The sequence below is a fragment of the Podarcis filfolensis genome (assembly GCF_964270895.1).
Source record: "Podarcis filfolensis genome assembly, chromosome: 3".
Taxonomy (NCBI): domain Eukaryota; kingdom Metazoa; phylum Chordata; class Lepidosauria; order Squamata; family Lacertidae; genus Podarcis; species Podarcis filfolensis.
The window spans coordinates 118,371,003-118,391,430 of record NC_139606.1 but is presented as its reverse complement, the minus strand read 5'-3'; the positions used below and the strand labels follow the sequence as shown (position 1 = coordinate 118,391,430).

Below are 20,428 nucleotides of genomic sequence, written 5' to 3'. Positions count from 1 at the left end.
CCCCTTACGGGGATTGAACCTGCAACCTTGGAGTTAATCGGCACCACGTTATTGGCACCCGCTGTTGTTAAAATTGTTTATTTTATTATTTCATAATAAATTTACATCCTGCTTAAGTGCAAAAAAACAGAACCACCTCAAAGCAGTTTAAATAAAGAACAGAACAATAAAAAGATATTTCTACTTAAAACATTTATATTTAAAATGTTTGTATTTATATTGATGACATTCAAACTTATCTGTTTGAAGAGCAGGCTGCTCTATCCATGCTGACCTTCAGATCTGCTGAAACTGGTTTTTTGGGTACAATTTCTTGCACCGCTTGGAATGAAGTCTCCTAAGAGAAAGCGTTGGGAGCCCAAAACAACCTTCCTTATCCATTCAGGCTCTCTGTTTCATAGCTGTCAACCGTCCCTTATTTGGCGGGAAAGTCCCTTATCCCAGCGCCGTGTCCCGCTGCTGTCCCTTATTGATGATGTCCCTTAAATTTCCTGGGTTTCAAAGGAAGCAGCTCCTCTTCCTCCCTCCCTGCCGGCCAGGAAGAAGGGAGGCTCCAACTGTGTTGCTTGGCTGCGTTGCTCACCCAATAAGGAGTCTAAGAACGACTGGGGGGTGGAGCTTGCATGCCTTGTGCCGATCAAATCAGCCGTGTTGCCTGGGGACTCGCCTTTGCTCAGCACTTCTCAGCGGAGAGGTGACGGTGGTTTTCCTTGCTGCATCCCCTTTGCCGGGTTGCTGCGCTGTGGGAACCACAGCTTGAGGCTTCGTTTGGCTGCTGGCTGGGTTTTCTGCCTTTGGCTCGGAGGGGCTCAGAAGTCGAACATACCTGTGCTTGGAAAATCCCTTATTTTGGCTGCTGGTCCCTTATTTTCAAATCTGTAAGTTGACAGCTATGCTCTGTTTAGTTAAAGAGAAGCTGTTTCTCCTCTCCGAGTTGCATTCACAAATCTTACCAACCCAGCTCTGTTTATTTCCCAACGGAACAAGGCCTTAATTAAATAACAGAGGACGGTAACCATGAAAATTTGCAAGAGTAATTAAAAAAAGAAGCAATTTCCCAAGCAGATATTGGTAGTATAAAAGGATTATCACGTGAGTTTAAAGAGGATTCAAATGATCATCCTTAGAACTGCTCCCAGGCAGACAAAGGAGGAGTTTTGCTCCAGTGTTTATTGATGGATTATTCTTCTCTGCCACAAAAACGTGGATTTTAAACAGCTAGCATTATAACAGGTCATAATAATTCAGCCCTTCTTTATTGTAAGACCAGCAGGCTCCTCCCCAGCCCTGCTTGGGAATCCTAAAAAAACCAAAAAATCAGTGCTGTTCAAAGTTCAGTCCACCATCTTGATTCAAGATGGCAGCCAACTGTATCCAAATATAGACAAACACATCCCCCCTTGGTCCCAGGAACCGTATTTCTATGGTTGCAAGTTGTTTTAAGTTGCCTTAATATTGCTTCTGACGCTGTAAGGGCAAGAAATAAATACATAGCTAAATAAAAGCAAAATTTGGTTACGACATCTTAAGAGGTGTCGCAACGCATAGCGAAGAAATGAACTAGTTTGCAAAATATACAGCAGACTCACAGAGAGCATCCAGCGTTGCCTGTGAATTCTTAGAAACCAAAAAATACTGAGGTTTATACATTTATTTGTCTGCTTCTTAATGGGGGAAAAATACATCTTTTCTAGGGCTGTGCCTAGCCTGCCAGTTCCAGGGCGAACTGGGAGGTAATTTATACTGGGAGCAACTGGCCAAAGGTGACTGAGCAGGGATTTGAAACCTATTGTCCTCGGGTCCATGTCCAGTGTTCTCGCTCCGCCATCAGAACCAGTGTGAATACCAGTAGTTACTGGGAGGAATCACAGATGAGGAGGGCGCTGTCTCTCCCAGGTCCTGCATATGGGCTTCTCGTGGGGGCACCTGGTTGGAGACGGTGAGAAAGGAGTCTGCACTGGATGGGCCTTTGGCCTGATCCAGTCCCAGATTTACATACAGTCATACCTCGGGTTACAGACGCTTCAGGTTGTGTTTTTTCGGGTTACGGACCCGCCGAAACCTGGAAGTACCGGAACGGGTTACTTCCGGGTTTTGGCGATTGCACATGCACAGAAGCGCTAAATCATGCTTTGTGCATGCACAGAAGCGCCAAATTGCAACCCGCGCATGCGCAGATGCGGGTTGCAAATGTGCATCCCGCACGGATCACGTTCACAACCCGAACGTCCACTGTACAGTCATACCTTGGGTTGAATACGCTTCGAGTTGAGCGCGTTTGAGGTGCGTTCCGCAGCAACCTGGAAGTAACGGAGCGCGTTACTTCCGGGTTTCGCCGCTTGCGCATGCGCAGACGCTCAAAATGACGTCACGCACATGCGCAGAAGCGGCGGAAAAACCCCCTGGATGTACATTTCCAAAATATAAGACAAAAAACAAATAAAATAAAACCTACCTACAGCAACAGTGTTTTGTGTTGTGTAGGCTCCTTTGATGTAAGCAATGCTAGCCTGCTCCCTAAAATATCACTGGTTTGCTCATTTCTATATATAGGGTGCCTACATTCTGCATGGAGTGGTTGCAGGGCAACATGTGCAAATGGCTTTAGATACCTATTAGGTCCATAAATTACCGTATTGCATATATTCAACACAAAAAAGAGCGACAATTTGTTGTTGACAAAGGACAGATGGACATATAAGGGGCCCCATTATCTTCACTACCCTACAGCCTCATCAAACCTAAATCCAGCCCTGGCCTGATCCAGCAGCCATGCTCATCTTATGCTTCGACTCTGCCACACTAGCTTCCCCCGTGCTCCAGAGCAGTGCCCAGCTTTTTGCAAGCACAGAGTTAGGGGGTCTCCCAAAGGTCATCCAATCCAGCCCTCTGCCAACACTGGAAATTCAGCGTCCCTGATTGGTGGCCATCCAGCCTCTTCTTAAAACTCTCTAATCAAGGCAAAACACACACACACATACCCTAATTTCCAAGGCAGTTGTGTTCCACTGATGAAAAGCAAATCCACCCCCCCCCGCCCTCTCAGGAAACTCTTCTTAATCTCTTGTTGAAATCTCTTGTTCCTGAAGAGAGTGGCTAAAGCCTGATTGAGGCTGAATTAGAACAGAGGATAATGTGTCCCTGGGCTTCGTAAATAGGTTTTATATTCTGATATTCCAGGAAACGCAGCTATATAAAGGTATCAGTTTACCAGGAGATGAGTCTCTCAGTCCCTGAGCGCTGTTGATCTCATGTTCTGGAGCGCTTTTCTGAGAACGCCCACAAGGCCAAGAAAACAAGGTGGCAGAACTCAGCGCTGCTCGGGCAATTGTGCATAGCTGTCAAGCGTCCCTTATTTGGAGGGAGAGTCCCTTATCCCAGCGCCATGTCCCGCTGCTGTTCCTTATTGATGGATGTCCCTTAAATTTCCCGGGTTTCAAAGGAAGCAGCTCCTTTCCCTAGGGAGGAGGGAGGCTCCAGGTGTGTTGCTTGGCTGCCCGGCCCGCCCCCCTCCGGCCTCCTCTCACCAGCCTCGGCCCCCAGGAACCCCTCCCCGCCGGGACTGGTGGGAGCCTCGGGCCCTTCCGCCGCCATCCTCCTCACAGCCGCCGAACTGACCGTCTCTGCCTGGGGCCTCCCCTCTGCCCATCACCGCTGCTCCCACTCCCACCAGGCCGTGCTGCGGCTGTGCTGCCGAAGGACCCGAATGAGATGGGCAGCCTGGCATGGACTATGAATTGCTGAGGAGCCTTGAGAGGAGAGTGAGGGCAACCATAGAGAAAGCAGTTCAGAGAGAGGAGGAGGAGGCGGATGCGCAGGCAGGTGTTCCAAGGGCTACAAGGGAAGGACCGCAAGCGCTTCTCCCATAGATTAGTAGTGGTAGACTAGCATAGATGGTCTGATCTGCGGGTTTACTTCAGGCGCTATTTCCCCCCCCCCCCCCCCGCTCCACCTGATGGAATTGAGAGCTGCAGATGGAGCACGAGAGAAAAGATACAGAACTGCAGCAGCATCTTCGTAGCTTGGACTTCGTTTTGCGCGAAAAGAGGTTGCTGCTTGTAGTTCTTTAATTGCAGTATTTCATCAGCTGGTGTCTTGAGCAGCAACCTCTGGAAACGAAGGGCTAAAAACCGGCGCTGCTCTCCAAAATTATCTGGTCCCTTTTAACTGGTTGACTAAAATCCCTTATTTTGGCTGCTGGTCCCTTATTTTCAAATCTGTAAGTTGACAGCTATGCAATTGTGTCCCTCCTGTTCCTGGCCTCTGGTGCCGCACAGGAGAAGGAATTGTACACACAAAGTGGTGTATAACTGGAACAAGGAGGGTTCCCTTGACACACCATCCCCAACTCAAACCAGTCCGGCCAGTATCCTAGAGGGCAAATCCTGAAGGAACGTACGGTCTGCCGTGGAAACTTACCGCGGCTAATTTGTCAAAGCGAGCGAAGAGCTCGTTCAGAAGCTTCACCAATTCCTGGGCGCTGCAGGAGGACGATAGCTGCGTGAAACCCACAATGTCCGCAAAGAGGATGCTGTGAAACAAAAGGACCAAAGGAGATTAGGTTGGCAGGTCACGCGAATAGCTGCTGTAGCAAGAAGCTCCTGTACCAAGTCGGGGGCCAACTAGATTCCTTCAAAAATTGACTTTTTTGGCCTGGTTATTCTACTACTTACGGAACCGCCTCTCCTGGTCTGCCCCGCAGAGGACCTTAAGGTCCATGAATAACCATAGTTTAGAGGTCCCGGGTCCTAAGGAAGTCAGACTATCCTCCACCAGGGCCAGGGCCTTCTCAGTGGTGGCTCCGATCTGGTGGAAAGCTCTGTCCCATGAGACTAGGGCCCTGCAGGATTTAACCTCCTTCCATTGTGCCGGTAAGACAGAGCTATTCCGCCTGGCTTTTAATTTGAATCAGCCTGATCTTTTATTTCCATTCTCTTCCCTCCCCCTCCCCTTTTATGAAGATTACCCGCTCTGAGACCCCACAGCTAATTCTCCCCTGGTCTCCTCACTGGTCCAAAAAGGACTAACTTAGCCAGCTAGCCCTGGTGATTATCTAATGTTTATTAGATGGATTTCCCCTAAATTGATTTCTGAATTTTGAATTTTATTGTTATTCATGTTTTTCTACTGTATTTTATGCTGCTTTTACAATTAAGTGTTTTAAATTTGTTGTTAGCCACCCTCAGCCCGGTTTTTGAACTGGGAAGGGTGGTGTATAAATAAAAAAAAATTATTATTATTATTATTATTATTATTATTATTATTACTGAAAGCTTTATTCAGATCTCATGTTGTCTTTGGTTATATTTTGCTTACTGGGAATCCCTTGCAGATGACCGCAATGCCTGGAGACAAGCAGTCAGGTCGTGTGTCCGTAGCAGTGACCAGAGGAAGAAAGACCACTGGGAGCAGCACTGAGAGAAAAAATGTCACGGGATGACTGCAGTAGCACAACTGGTTGCCTTCATCTGCCCCGGCTGCAACGAAACACGTCTCTCTCACATCAGTCTCCACGGATGTCTCGCAAGACAGACAGGTGCCAACTTCTGGTCTGCCTGTATCTCAGCTTAAGGCTACTATTTTACATCTCACCCAGCTTGCGTGAAGTTTCCTCAGTTCCCTTCCAAGTCCCCTCTCCTCTTTGTCTCAACACTTCTAAATTGTGAGACTACTTGTTTTATTTATGTACAGCAACAACAATATTTCAGATATTTCAATATTTCTTGCAATGTAAGCCCTCTTTTTGGAGGTGCTTTTCCTGGGGAATGATCCAGGGGGTGGGCAGGCGAATCTACTCAGACACAGAGCTTCAAAGTATGGATGTGCGCCTGGAAAGCACGGCACAAACTAAAGTTTGGATGAGCCTTTAATCTCAGTTCCCTAGCTGCAAATCTTGTGCCTCCTTCATTCGCTGAGCTCTGGGCAAAAGGCTCCCCTCTGTGTCTCCTTGAGAAGCAAAACCTGCCTCGGCACCAGGCAGGGCCTTCTCGGTAGTGGCACCTCACATGTGCCACTTCCCTGCAAAAGGAAGTCCCGCTCCTTACCTGACATTCTCATGGCGGTACATATACATGGTGTTAAACTGCTGCATCTCCTTCTGGCTGGCATCCTTCTTCATATCCTTGAGCATCTCGTCAGCTACGTGCCTGGGCAAAATCGACAGCATCAGGCCTTCCTGAGGCGGGGACACAAAGAAGGGGAATGTGAGAAGGCTGGGTAAGACTTAGTCATCTGCAAGACCACCCTGGAATTACAATCAATTAATATCGGGATTGCAATGACAAACTTAGACAGCATCTTATAAAGCAGAGACATCACCTTGCCAACAAAGGCCCGTATACTTCAAGCTATGGTTTTCCCAGTAGTGATGTATGGAAGTGAGAGCTGGACCATAAAGAAGGCTGATCGCTGAAGAATGGATGCTTTTGAATGATGGTGCTGGAGGAGACTCTTGAGAGCCCCATGGACTGCAAGAAGATCAAACCTATTCCTTCTGAAGGAAATCAGCCCTGAGTGCTCACTGGAAGGACAGATCCTGAAGCTGAGGCTCCAAGACTTTGGCCACCTCATGAGAAGAGAAGACTCCCTGGAAAAGACCCTGATGTTGGGAAAGATGGAGGGCACAAGGAGAAGGGGACGACCGAGGACGAGAGGGTGGGACAGTGTTCTCGAAGCTACCAGCATGAGTTTGACCAAACTGCAGGAGGCAGTGGAAGACAGGAGTGCCTGGCGTGCTCTGGTCCAGGGGGTCCCGAAGAGTCAGACACGACTAAACAACAACAACAATATTGGGATTTCCTCCTCCTGTGGCAAGCAAGAGAGGCAGAGCTCAGCATACGCGTGTGGAAAACCTTAGGATGAAATTTCCAGCCTTGGCCAACCTGGGGCTGTCTGGGCATTTTGGAGTCCAGCTCCTGTCAGTCCCTGAATTGTACAGCTCTGCTGGTTGGGGCTGAAGAGAACTGCAGTCCTGAACTTCTAGAGGACACCACTAGGCTGGCTCTCTATGAAGGAGTTGGTCCAGTTTCAAGATAAAGAACCAAGAGCCACACTGGTTTCCGAGCACAATCCAAAGTGTTGGTGCTGACCTTTAGAGCCCTAAACGGCCTCGGTCCTGTATACCTGAAGGAGCGTCTCCACCCCCATCGTTCTGCCCAGACCCTGAGGTCCAGCTCCAAGGGCCTTCTGGCGGTTCCCTCACTGCAAGAAGCCAAGTTACGGGGAACCAGGCAGAGGGCCTTCTCGGTAGTGGCACCCGCCCTGTGGAACGCTGCTCCCAGCAGATGTCAAAGAGAAAAATAACTACAAAACTTTTAGAAGACATCTGAAGGCAGCCCTGTTTAGGGAAGCTTTTAATGTTTGAAGCATTACTGTATTTTAATATTTTGTTGGAAGCCGCCCAGAGTGGCTGAAGAAACCCAGCCAGATGGGCGGGGTATAAATAATAAATCATTATTATCATTACTAATTATTATTATTATTATTATTTTTTATTGGTGAGGCAGGAGAGGGTGGCAAGTGCAGCAGGAAGATTCAAGGACAATCAAAGAAACATTTAAACACTTCAGCCTAGTATAATATAGTAACATTAACTCCACTGTGTGGGAATTCCATGCAGACGACCGCCTGGAAACATGTAGTCAGGTCATGCATTCACAGCAGTGACCAGTGGAAAAATGACAGCTGGGAGTAGCACAGAGAGAAGAAATGTCATGGCGAACCTGCGTCAGAACAACCAGACGCCTTGCTCTGCCCCGGCTGCAACAAAACATGTCTCTCCCGCATCGGTCTCTACAGCCACAGCAGGCGCTGCAACCTTCCAACAGTTTGGCTTCACCCACAAAGACGCCCTCCTCCCTTTGTCCCCCAAGACAGACAGATGCCAACAACAGTACCCAAAAAATGATTATTTTTTTTAATTTGCAGAATGTGTAGCTGCATTGTTTTGCACCTTCCAGATGCCCCACAAACGTATTATAAAGCAGTTGTGTTCTGTGTTCTAAATCAAGCACCGCTAGGAGTTGTTTCATTTTGTTTTCCGATGTGTTTCTTATCAATAAAACATCCCGCTGTGGCGCAAACCATTGTTTATTCCGAAAGTGTGGCACCGAGAAAAAAGTTTGAGGACCATTGTTTAGTACCTGGAGGGCAGGCTGAGCTGGAACGCCCCATCACCATCCTATCATAGAATCATAGAATCATAGAGTTGGAAGAGACCACAAGGGCCATCGAGTCCAACCCCCTGCCCAGATGTATTCTATTTCTGTTTAAATTACAGCAACCTTTCCTCAATTTCCACCTGTGCCTATAAATCAGCATGCACACATTTTATATGCAAACCTGTCCTTCTTTTGATCTCTTTCTTGCTGGTCCCTAAGTGGCCACTTTAGGGCACCTGCTACCATCCAAAGGCCTCAATGTGCTAGTGCACACCCCAGACAGTGTTTACAACATTTCCTTTGGAAATGAGACATTATTACTGCCACTCTCCTCTTCCCCTCCTCCGTGCAAAATCTTCTTCCTATTCTTGTGTTCTTAGACACCACCTGTACCACCCCAGCAGAATGCAACCGCCGCATTTCGGAGCGTCACGACGCGCTGTCAGGCCCTGGCATAAATGTGTCGGGAGCTTCCCTCTGGTGGCACTTACAGCACAAAGAACGATGATTGTTCCATGAACACACCATCACCTTCTTACAGGAGCAATTCCTTAGACAGGCTGGCCAAACACAGACTGGCCCACACAGACTTGCCCACGTAATCCACAATTTTACTCAATCAATTTGCTCCCTAGCAGTCCATTCCCAAGTGGTTTATATTCGGAGGCGATTTTAACCCAAGTTTTCACATCCATTCTCCCTAGTTGCTGTTTCAAGCAACCATGCTTCTTTAGAGGACGTTCCACATTTAAAAAAAAAACTCCACTTTTTAAAAACAACAACAACAGAAGACAATGGTGTCCATGGAAAGCTATTAGCATTTCAAAGCAGAGGGGAGAGTTTCAGATTTTCCAAGCATAAGAAAACTCTGGATTTAATAGGGAGAAAGTTTGGGACAGCAGCTGTTTCTGGTGGACATTGTATGAACAACCACAGACCCTCCATGTGCCCCTATTTTCCGGGGAGAGTCCTGGATTTACAGAAGCTGTCCCGGATTCTGATTTGCCCCGGAATGTACTGCTTTTCCTTAGGACGTCCCTAAGGTGTGTGTGGTTTGGGAGCTGCACGGTCGGGGGAAACCAATGCTGTCCAGGGTTGTAAAGACTGCGGAGAGAATAATTGGGTGCACTCTTCCCACCTTGGGTCAAATCTATGCTTCCAGGTGCCATAAGAAAGTTGCAGAGATAGCACAGGATAGTGCACACCCCGGAAATGATCTCTTTCAGCTTCTGCCTTATGGAAGAAGGTACAGGGTTATAAAGACTAGGACTAGCTGCCTGAGATTCAAATGCAATTTCGGTTTTAAATGCAATGTAAGGTAGTCTCTATGGGAGTATATTGTATTTAATTATGGGGTATCAGAGTTTTTAGGGGGCTAACCAGGCTGGGATAGCTGGGATAGCAGGCTTGTTGGTTTTTGAATGTCTGATGTAGATTTTTTCAATTTCGTTGTTTTGTATGGGACAATGACAATAAAGATTATCGTATTGTATAGTATCGTATCGCATTTTCATCAGAGAAATGTTGGAAGGTACAGAGTTATGCAACCTGCTGAGCCAAGGAGATTAATAATAAATACAACCTTGAGAAGACACCTGAAGGCAGCCCTGTCTAGGGAAGTTTTTTTTCATGTTTCCTGTTTTACTATGTCTTTATATATGTTGGAAGCCACCCAGAGGGTCCGGGGCAACCCAGTCAGATTGGCAGGGTCTAAAGATGATGATGATGATGATGATGATGATGATGATGATGATGATGGAATAGCACATCCCTCTTTTCAATCGGATAAATGTTGGCGGGTATGCAAGGGGGCATTAAAGGATGCACAAGGGGTTCATGTTCGACATTAAGCAGTGCACAGCACCAAAAACCACAGGAGGGGAGAGCTGCTCTTGTGCTCAAATCCTGCTTGCTGGTTTTGCATTGGAGCATCCAGCTGGCCACTGTGGGAACAGGATGCTGGAGCAGATGGACCACTCGCTTGATCCAGCTAAAGGCTCTCCTTATGTTCTCATGTGGATGGGCAGGAGGGCCAGCCATGGGTCTCTCCAGCCTTGTACGGTCTACACCAGCCTTTGCCAACCTGGTTGTGATGGCCTGGGACTCGGGCCCGGACTCGGAACCAGAGGAGTCTCAATCTGCACCGGATCCTCTGCCTCAGGCATCATCTGAACCAAGTCTGGGGCTTGATCCTGAAGAGTCCCAGTCTGCACAGGTTCCCCTGCAACAAACACCAGCTGGGCCGAGTCAGGGACCTGAGCCTGCCCTGGCTCCAGATGCGGGGATGACCTCCTTGCCTTCAGCTAGGCCATCACTTACAGCTGCTCCACTGCCAGTTGGGTCAGGAGAGGCTGAGGTGGCCTCTGGGTCTAGTAACCCACGATGTCTCCCGAGCTGCAGAGACTCAGGTCTGAGAGAAGGAGAGACCTGAGTACTCGCAGGAGGAGTGCTCGCCTTCAGGAGAGACAGGGAGGTGAGTCGCCGGGGTATCAGGACCGGCCGTTACCTGACAGAGATAAAAGGCTGCTGGACCCCACCCCAGGTTGCGGGAGCAATGTTGCTGTTTGCCAGAACCTGCCTGTGATCCTGTGCCTGACCTTGCCTGGTTTCCTGCCTGGTTTCCTGCCTTGGCCCTGTTGGACTGACTCCTCGTGGAACCCTTGGATTCGGGACTGGACCTGGACCGCATTGCTCGGGTTACCCCCGGGCCTAGCACACTAGTGCCCTCCAGATGTTTTGAAGCACAACTCCCATCAGCCACAGCCAGCTGACTACAGCCAGGAGTCCAAAACATCTGGAATGCAACAGGTTGGCAAAGGCTGGATGTAAACAGCTGCCCACCTCCCCACAACCCACATTGCAGGCTGCCCACCTCTTTCCCCTTTCAAGCCAGCTTGCTGCGGTTGTCTGAATCAGTCCCAAAATACATCAGGGAGATCCCCAGCTAGCTCTCGCAGCCTGTACATTCCTTTTTTTGGCTTTTTCTAACAATACAGAAGCAAGTGACTAAATATAATACCCATCACACAGCCCTTCTCATAGCTGCCGATCGGATATTTTGACAGGCTCAACCCATCCTGTGCAAACGTGAGAAAAACCAACTCTCCGTAAAGAGTGAGTTATCCCTGCAATTCAAAAGGTGGTACAGTGGTACCTCGGGTTAAGAACTTAATTCGTTCTGGAGGTCCATTCTTAACCTGAAACTGTTCTTAACCTGAGGTACCACTTTAGCTAATGGGGCCTCCTACTGCCGCTGCGTCGCTGCCATGTGATTTCTGTTCTCATCCTGAAGCAAAGTTCTTAACCCAAGATACTATTTCTGGGTTAGCGGAGTCTGTAACCTGAAGCGTCTGTAACCTGAAGCGTCTGTAACCCGAGGTACCACTGTATTTGAATGCTTTAATGACTCAAAACAAAACAAGACTACTCCTTTTGCAACGTGCACGGTCGAAGTATGGAATTTGCACTTCCAAGATGAAGCCATGGCCGTCAACTTGGGACGGCTTCTGAAAAGGGCTAGGCAAATTTGCGGAGGGCAAGGTTACCAATGGCTGCAAGCCATAATAGCTATGATGATCTCTACTCCCACTGTCGGCGGCCGTACGCCTCTGAAAACCAGCTGCAAGAAATCGCAAGTGGGGAGACAGCGGTCCACAGCTCTGAATGAAAGCTGCTTTCAACCCAAAGTGGAAATATCGGAAGATCTCATTACAGATCTCTCGCGTCTCATCTTTAGCTTTCTTGGGGAGCTTTCCTTCGCTTCCTGGCTGGGAGTTTGCTTTCCCCCTTCGGAACATCAGACACTCAGCGTCAGCCGGCACTTAGCATCTCATCCTTCATTTCCTAAACCGATCTGTATTGTCAAATCATCCTCATTAAAACCAAAGCATCAAATTATACCCACAGCATCCTCCCTGAACAACTCCCAGGGGGAGGCAAATGGCAACGCAAAAAAGCAAACATCAACGGCTCAAGCAAGCCTTACTCCAAGGCTTGAACACAGAGGAGGGGGGGCAGGAGATAGAAAAAACCCCTAGTGCTCATTTCACCGGCTGCTGTAAACACTTCAGCTGTCCAGGCAAACCGGCTGCCTCCGCCCCTCTTCGCAACAGCCACGCATTCCAAACTAAGAAAAATGGAGAAATAAAACCCTGCTGGGGAATCACAAACCCTGGGTTCAAATGTGGCCCTCCAAGTCTCTCTACCTGACCACACACACACCCCGAAGACTCGCCCTAGGTCACCCTCCCTGCTGACCAAGCTTTTTATAACAAGGTTTTTTGCCCCTGGCCTTCAACTCTGCTAAGTTTGAGAGGAGGGTGGTGCGCAGAAACTAGACTACTGTAGGAAGGTGAAATAAAAAAATTAAGGTCTTATATATACAGTGGTACCTCAGGTTAAGTACTTAATTTGTTCTGGAGGTCCGTTCTTAACCTGAAACTGTTCTTAACCTAAAGCACTACTTTAGCTAATGGGGCCTCCTGCTGCTGCCGCGCCGGCGGAGCACGATTTCTGTTCTCATCCTGAAGCAAAGTTCTTAACCCGAGGTACTATTTCTGGGTTAGCGGAGTCTGCAACCTGAAGCGTATGTAACCTGAAGAGTATGTAACCCGAGGTACCACTGCATAATAAATGTTCATAAATGTACCAAGCAAACTCGTACATAAATATATAAACCACATGTCTGAAGCAGAACAGGAAAACAGCCATGAAGCCATTTTGGCTCCCTAACTGACCAAATGTTTTCTCTGCAAGGTCAAGGAAAATGGAAAAGCCTCCTCATTGTCTTTTCCTTCACAAATCCTGTCTTAAGGGTATGTCTGTGTTTGAATAGGGTGAGCCTGTGACCTGGCTCAGGAACTAAGTTTTTGTCATTACAAAAGACTGGCCAGGCTCCACAGGGTATCCGATCAAGTGAGCATTATAACAAATCAAGTGAGCATTAACAGGTAACCTGTCAGACGAGATAAACAACGCACTCAGATTTCTGCCGTAGACCGCCCTTTCTGTGATGTAGGTATGATGTGTCTGGGGGATCGCCTTGAGCTACACCCCTTCTGTGATGTATGTATGATGTTTCTGGGGGTGGTCTTGGGCTCCAGGGCGGGCAATTAAAAATGTCTATATAAGGGCGGGCACACCTTGGTTCTGGGTCCTCCTCCTCCCTCCTGCGTGTGGGGAGTGAGGACCCTGTTGCAGCAGATCAATAAAGATCAGGCTTATGAGCTGCTTTGATTCTCAATCTTCTCTGGTTGGCCTCTGTTCTTTTCTCCAACCGATGGAGAACCTACGAAGGACTCTATAAGGGCTCTTGTGTCCCCCATAAGGGAAGAAGGGCAGATTTATGTTTATTACACTAGAAACCTACCCACCCACCCCCAAATTTTTGCAGCCGGCTTCCGTTGTGCAAAAGCAGGCTCCATTTCCGGCTGCAGAATTGTGTGCTTGGGGAGGAAGGCGAGTTTCCCCGCCCTGTTTTGTCACAAGCTAGGAAAGGAAAGTGAGAAACCTTAAAAAAAATCAAGGGTCACATGAGAAGCTGTGCTGAATGAAGCTGTAGGCAGCCTTGTTCACAGCTCATGCCGGTTCCACAGGAGGGGACAAATTCTCTTACGCTCAGGTCCTACTTGCCACTTTCCCTGTGAGAAACAGCTTGGGAGACTCTTCTTCTTTGGCGATCACTCATAGTCGAGTAAGATTGTCTTCCATAAACACGGTTTTAACAGTGAGTCTGTAAGTGACTGTGGAGGCCAATTCTGGATCCACACGTCCTTCCACAGTGGGGACATTGATTTCCAGGTGGGAGTTGATCATGGTGTGGATTTGCCAAGCGTGCCTTCCTCTTAGCACGTTTCTCCCTTGCGTCCTGAGTTTGAGTGTCTTCAAAGCCCATGACACCTTTGGTAAAGGCTGTTCTCCAGTTGGAGCGCTCGCAGGCCAGTGTTTCCCAGTTGTCAGTGTTTATACTACTTTTTCCCCCCCAATTTGCCTTGAGAGAGTCTTCGAACCTCTTTTGTTGACCACCAGCATTACGCTTTCCATTTTTAAGTTCGGAATAGAGTAGTTGCTTTGGAAGACGATCATGAGGCATCCGCACAACATGACCAGTCCAACGAAGTTGATGTTGAAGAATCATTGCTTCGACACTGGTGATCTTTGCTTCTTCCAGTACACTGGTATTAGTTCACCTGTCTTCCCAAGTGATGTGTAAAAATTTTTGGAGACACCGTTGATGGAATATTTCGAGGAGTTGGAGATGGCATTTATAAGTGGTCCATGTTTCACAAGAATACAGTAAAGTTGGTAGTACAGGGGTGCCAACTTGAATAAAATATGGGGAGGGGGAGTCCAAATGACTCGCTGGGCCACCAGCCTGATGCAGCAGGCTCTATTTATGTTCTTAGGATCAGGACCCCCAGTCGGTGGGGAAATATACAGTCCTACCTCAGGTTACAGACACTTCAGGTTGCGTTTTTTCGGGTTACAGACCGCCAAAACCCAGAAGTACCGGAACGGGTTACTTCCAGGTTTCATCAGTCGTGCATGTGCAGAAGCTCTAAATCATGCTTTGTGCATGCGCAGAAGTGCCAAATCGCAACCTGCGCGTGCGCTGATGCGCCACTGTGGGTTGCAAATGTGCATCCCGCACAGATCACATTCGCAACCCGAGCGTCCACTGTGCATTGAATGCACTCTACAGTTTTTTTACTAAAAAAAGCAGCAACAACAACCGCGGCCACAAAAGGCCACCCAGCGGGTGGGGGCGTGACCTGCCAGCAGCCTGCTCCCTCCTCGCAGCTGCTTGGTGTTGACTCTAGCATCTTTCTCTCTATGGAAGGAGGAAGCGGGTGCTTGAAGTTGCCATGCCAACCGCCTGCAGGAGATCTTAGCACCAGGGCTGCAAAAGGGATGGTCCAGGCACCAGAGGACCATTGTACAAGGTTCAGGGGCTCTTCCAACGTGTGGGGGGGGGGGATAAGCAAGGAGGTGGGAGGAAAAGCTCCCTGCACAGCGACACTCAGCCCCCAACCATTGCACACTGAGCTGGGAAGTCTAAAGCGGAGGGAGGTCCATTGCTTTAAACCAGGGGTCAGCAAACCTTTTCAGCAGGGGGCCGGTCCACTGTCCCTCAGACCTTGTGGAGGGCCGGACTATATTTTGAAAAAAATTAATGAATGAATTCCTATGCCCCACAAATAACCCAGATATGCATTTTAAATAAAAGGACACATTATGCTCATGTAAAAACACACTGATTCCCGGACTGTCCACAGGCCAGATTGAGAAGGCGATTGGGCCGGATCTGGCCCCCAGGCCTTAGTTTGCCTACCCATGGTCTAAATGGTTCTAAAAGAGGATTGGACAAATTCATGGAGGAGGGGAGGGCTATGGCGGGTGGGGCTACTAGCCAGGATGGATCTGCTCTGCCTTCACATATTTAAAACACGATAAAACATCAAACATTAAAAACTTTCCGGAAGTACCGGAAAGGGTTACTTCCGGGTTTCGCCGCTCGCGCCTGCACAGATGTGCGAAATGACGTCACACACATGCGCAGAAGCGGCGAATCACGACCCGTGCAGACACGGGTTGCGTTCCTTTCAAGTTGCGAACGGGCCTCCGGAACGGATCCTGTTCGCAACCAGAGGTACCACTGTACCGTCGTTTGAATTACGGACAGTACTTTCAGTGTCCCAAAGCGGTCTAAGGAAGACTATGCCTGCTGGTGCAGGAGGAAGACTGGGCCGGGTGCAGAATCATGGATGAGGCCCTGACTGCCCGCTGAAGCCCTGAAGAGGAACACTTTGAACTGCAACGTTTTGTTGCAGAGCTGGCTTGAAAATCCAGTTTGTTTGGGGAGAAATTCCAGTTCTCCTTGTCTCCTTGCGCTGGGACAAAAACCACGGCCCTGTTTCTGAGCTTGGTTGAGACCCGGTTTGAGCAGGCAGGAGCGATGGAAACCTTTTACAGGAAGAAAGACGTTCACCCCTTTGCCAAGGAGACATTTGCTTGCTCTGCCTGGGTGTGTGTTTTGTGGCACCAGAAGGGGCAACTGTCTGGAAATGTTTGCCATTTGCAGCCATGGAAATGGGTTGCCATAGCGACCCCACCTGACATCCAGGCCGAATTACAGGAAGTGGAAAGAAATGATTTGAGCCAAGAGATGAAGAAGGGAAAAGAGTAATAAACTTCTTTTTGTGTGTGAGAGAGAGAACAGAAGGAGGCGAAGAGCCATCTGTTTCTACAAGGTAGACGTATTTCTAAATACCTGCCACCCCAAGTGATAGGTCTTGAGTTCAAGATGCCCTTAACAGACTGGAAAACTGCACCAAAACAAACAAAATCAGTTTCGATAGGTACAAACGTAAGGTTCTGCACCAGCTGCATAAATATAAGATGGAGGAAACCTGACTTACTAGTACAGTCAAACCTCGGTTCTTGAACGGCTCTGTTTTCAAACGTTTTGGCTCCCAAACGCCAAAAACCCAGAAGCAAATGCTCCAGTTTTCAAACGTTTTTTGGAATCCGAACGTCTGATGCGGCTTCCATTTTGAGGCTCCCACTTTCAGTTTTCAAATGTTTCGGAAGTCGGACATTCTTCCGGAACGGGTTACGTTTGAAAACTGAGGTTCCACTGTAGTACAGTGGTACCTCTGGTTACGTACTTAATTCGTTCTGGAGGTCCGTTCTTAACCTGAAACTGTTCTTAACCTGAAGCACCACTTTAGCTAATGGGGCCTCCCGCTGCTGCCGTGCTGCCAGAGCATGATTTCTGTTCTCATCCTGAAGCAAAGTTCTTAACCCAAGGTACTATTTCTGGGTTAGCGGAGTCTGTAACCTGAAACGTATGTAACCTGAAGTGTATGTAACCCGAGGTACCACTGTACATGAGAAAAAGGATCTGGGGTGTCTTAGCAGACCACAAGCTTAACATGAGTCAGCAGTGTGATGCAGCAGCAAAAAAAGCGAACGCTATTCTAGGCTGCATCAACGGAAGTCGAGTGTCCAGATCAAGGGAAGCAAAAGTACCGCTCTATTCTGCCTTGGCCAGACCACACCTGGAGTCCTGTGTTCAGTTCAGAAGGATGTTGACAAGCTGGAAGGTGTGCAGAAGAGGGCAACCAAGATAATAATGGGTCTGGAAGCCAAGCCTTATGAGGAACAGTTGAGGGAACTGGGCTTGTTTAGACTGGAGAACAGAAGACTGAGAGGCAGTGGCGTAGCGTGGGGGGTGCAGGGGGGGCCGGCCGCACCGGGCGCAACATCTGGGGGTTAGGGTTAGGGGGTGCAAATCCACGAGTTAGGGGGGCAAATCCACGGGTTAGGGGCACAAATTACTTGCCTTGCCCCGGGTGCTGACAACCCACGCTACGCCACTGCTGAGAGTGGATATGGGAGCCATCTTCAAATGTTTGAAGGCTGTGTGATAGGAATTTTGAGGTCTTAGGTATATGTTAAATGTTCATAAATGTACCAAGCAAGCAAGCAAGCACATACATAGATCAGCACAGGAAGACCGACCTGAAACCATTTTGATTCCCAAACTGAGCAAATGATTTCTCTGCAAGGTCAAAGTGGGAAAACCTCCCCATTGTCTCTTTCCTCACAAATCCTGTCTTAAGGGCACATTTAAGATATGAATAGGGTGTGAGCCTGACCTAGCTCAGGAACTAAGAATTTATCATTACAAAAGACTGGCCAGGCTCCCCGGCAATCCAATCAAGTGACCATTAAACAGGTAACCTGGCAGACAGGAGGTAAACAAAGCACTCAGATTTCTGCTGTAGACCGCCCTTTCTGTGATGTAGGTATGATGTTTCTGGGGGTGGTCTTGATCTACAGGGTGGCAATTTCAAAAGTCTAAATAAAGGCTTGCACACCATTGTTCTGGGTTCCTCCCTCCTGCGTGTGGGGAGTGAGGACCCTGTTGCAACAGATCAATAAAGATCAGGCTTACTAGCTGCTTTGCTTCTCAATATTCTCTGGTAGGGAACCTACGTAAGGACTCTACATGGGCTCTTGGATACCCCATAAGGGGGAAAAGGGCAGATTTTTGTTCACAACAGCTGCCACATGGAAGAGCGAACAAACTTGTTTTCTCCTGCTCCAGAGGGCAGGACTTGAACCAGTGGATTCAAATTCCAAGAAAGGAAATTCTGACTAAACATTAGACAAAACTTTCTGGTGTTATGAGCTGCTCAACAGACGACCTTGGAAAGTGGTCGACTATTCTTCAGTGGAGGTTTTTAAGAAGAGGCTGGATGGCCATCTGTCAGGGATTTAACAGAAACCCCCTGCTGTGCAGGCATCACAGCAAAAGGCTGCAAAGGTTTTGCAGGCTTCCTGCTTGGTTCCAAAAACCGCCAAGCCTGTTTGGACTGGAGACAGCAGAAACAGGTATGTACGACATGGGAAGCAACATTAGAAAATGGCATCACACACTCCTTGCAAATCTTAATTGCTCCAGTTCAATTTACTAGAATTCTTGCACTAAAGTGTGTTGCATAAAACCTATTCACCACTCCCACCGAAATCATTCCCCAGCCCCCAAAAGAGCACTGTTCTTCCAGGTTGCATGCTTGCGTTTACTTTAACCATGAAGAGTCTCTCATGGCCACACATTTATGGTGGAACTTGAACACAGAACCATAGAATTGCAGAGCTGTGATGGACCATCTAGTCCATGGGTAGGCAAACTAAGGCCCGGGGGCCAGATGCGGCCCAATCGCCTTCTCAATCCGGCCCATGGATGGTCCGGGAATCAGCGTGTTTTTACATGAGTAGAATGTGTGCTTTTATTTTAAATGCATCTCTGGGTTATTTGTGGGGCCTGCCTGATGTTTTTACATGAGCAGAATGTGTGCTTTTATTTAAAATGCATCTCTGGGTTATTTGTGGGGCATAGGAATTAGTTCATTCCCCCCAAAAAATATAGTCCAGCCCGCCACAAGGTCTGAGGGACAGTGGACCAGCCCCCTGCTGAAAAAGTTTGCTGACCCCCGAGAGAGCCAGCGTACAGCTTCCAGGTCATGTGGCCAGCATGACTAAGCTGCTTCTGGCGAACCAGAGCAGCGCACGGAAACGCCGTTTACCTTCCCGCCAGAGCGGTACCTATTTATCTACTTGCACTTTGACGTGCTTTTGAACTGCTAGGTTGGCAGGAGCAGGGACCGAGCAATGGGAGCTCACCCGGTTGCAGGGATTCGAACTGCCAACCTTCTGATCGGCAAGCCCTATGGTTTAACCCACTGCGCCACCCGCGTCCCCTGACCCCTGCTCTAGCCCAACTCCCTGGAATGCAGGGAATACACATTTGCAGGAGAAAACTGAAGGAGTTAACATCCTTCCAATTTGCCCATCAAGTGCCTTGCCCCCCACCAGCCTTAAGTCTTGTTCTCTTCATTCTCCCCAATTTTATATTCAGCTGCCAGAATATGTCCAGATTACATCTGCTGTTTGTTTGTTTTTCCCACAGGGGAGAATCCGTAGACACCAGGGTTAAACTGCATACACAAGACACACTTTTTCTGACAATTAATCTTCACATCAGGGGGGCGATGGGCAAATGGGCCCCCACATACTGAAATTGTGGCTTGATCAGAAGCTCCCATGCTCACCCTCCTTCAGCCGAGAACTGCAGCAGTTTCACACTGCAGGAGACACCGCTCAGAAGGCAAGAGTAATAATACAGATTATATCAGAGACACACCTCTCTCTCCTCCCTCCCTCCAGCTCTCTAGGCACCCTATTAGGGTGTTTAAAGATGAAGCCTGCCAGACTAATTAGCTCTTCTGTGGCTGCCTAGGCTAATTGGCAGAGCTGCCAATGAGGCAGGGGCAACATTTGCTAAGCAGAACCGAGGCGCAACTTGGTTCTGGGTGTGATCAAAGCCAGCTCCGTCATTCTGAGACGCAGGAATGAAGGGCAACTATGGAGTTTTGATGCTGGTGGGGGTAGAATTGAAAAGTTCGATCTTAAATGCAGCATAATAATAATAATAATAATAATAATAATAATAATAATAAATAATAATAATAATAATAATAATAATAATAATAATAATAATAATTTATACCCCGACCATCTGGGCGGCTTCCAACAGAATATTAAAATACAATAACCTATTAAACATTAAAAGCTTCCCTTATCATCATCATCGCTAATTTCAAAAATGCTTAGGGGTTTTTTTAATTTAAAAAATGTATTCTGAGTACTCAAGTGCCATCCGAACCTGCCCAGGTGCTAAGATCCTCAGGTGAGCACCATCT

At 48.1% G+C, this 20,428-nt stretch overlaps 1 protein-coding gene across 1 annotated transcript in view; it reads right to left on the bottom strand.

Annotated features, from left to right (window-relative positions):
• Positions 1 to 20,428, bottom strand: part of ADCY3 (adenylate cyclase 3) — a 106,060-nt gene that overhangs the window by 35,165 nt on the left and 50,467 nt on the right. The window contains exons 4-5 of the mRNA XM_083604961.1: positions 6,045 to 6,175; positions 4,420 to 4,531 (exon numbers count right to left, since the gene is read on the bottom strand). Coding sequence (XP_083461087.1) covers positions 4,420 to 4,531; positions 6,045 to 6,175 — 243 coding nt within the window. The remainder of the gene's footprint in view (positions 1 to 4,419; positions 4,532 to 6,044; positions 6,176 to 20,428) is intronic.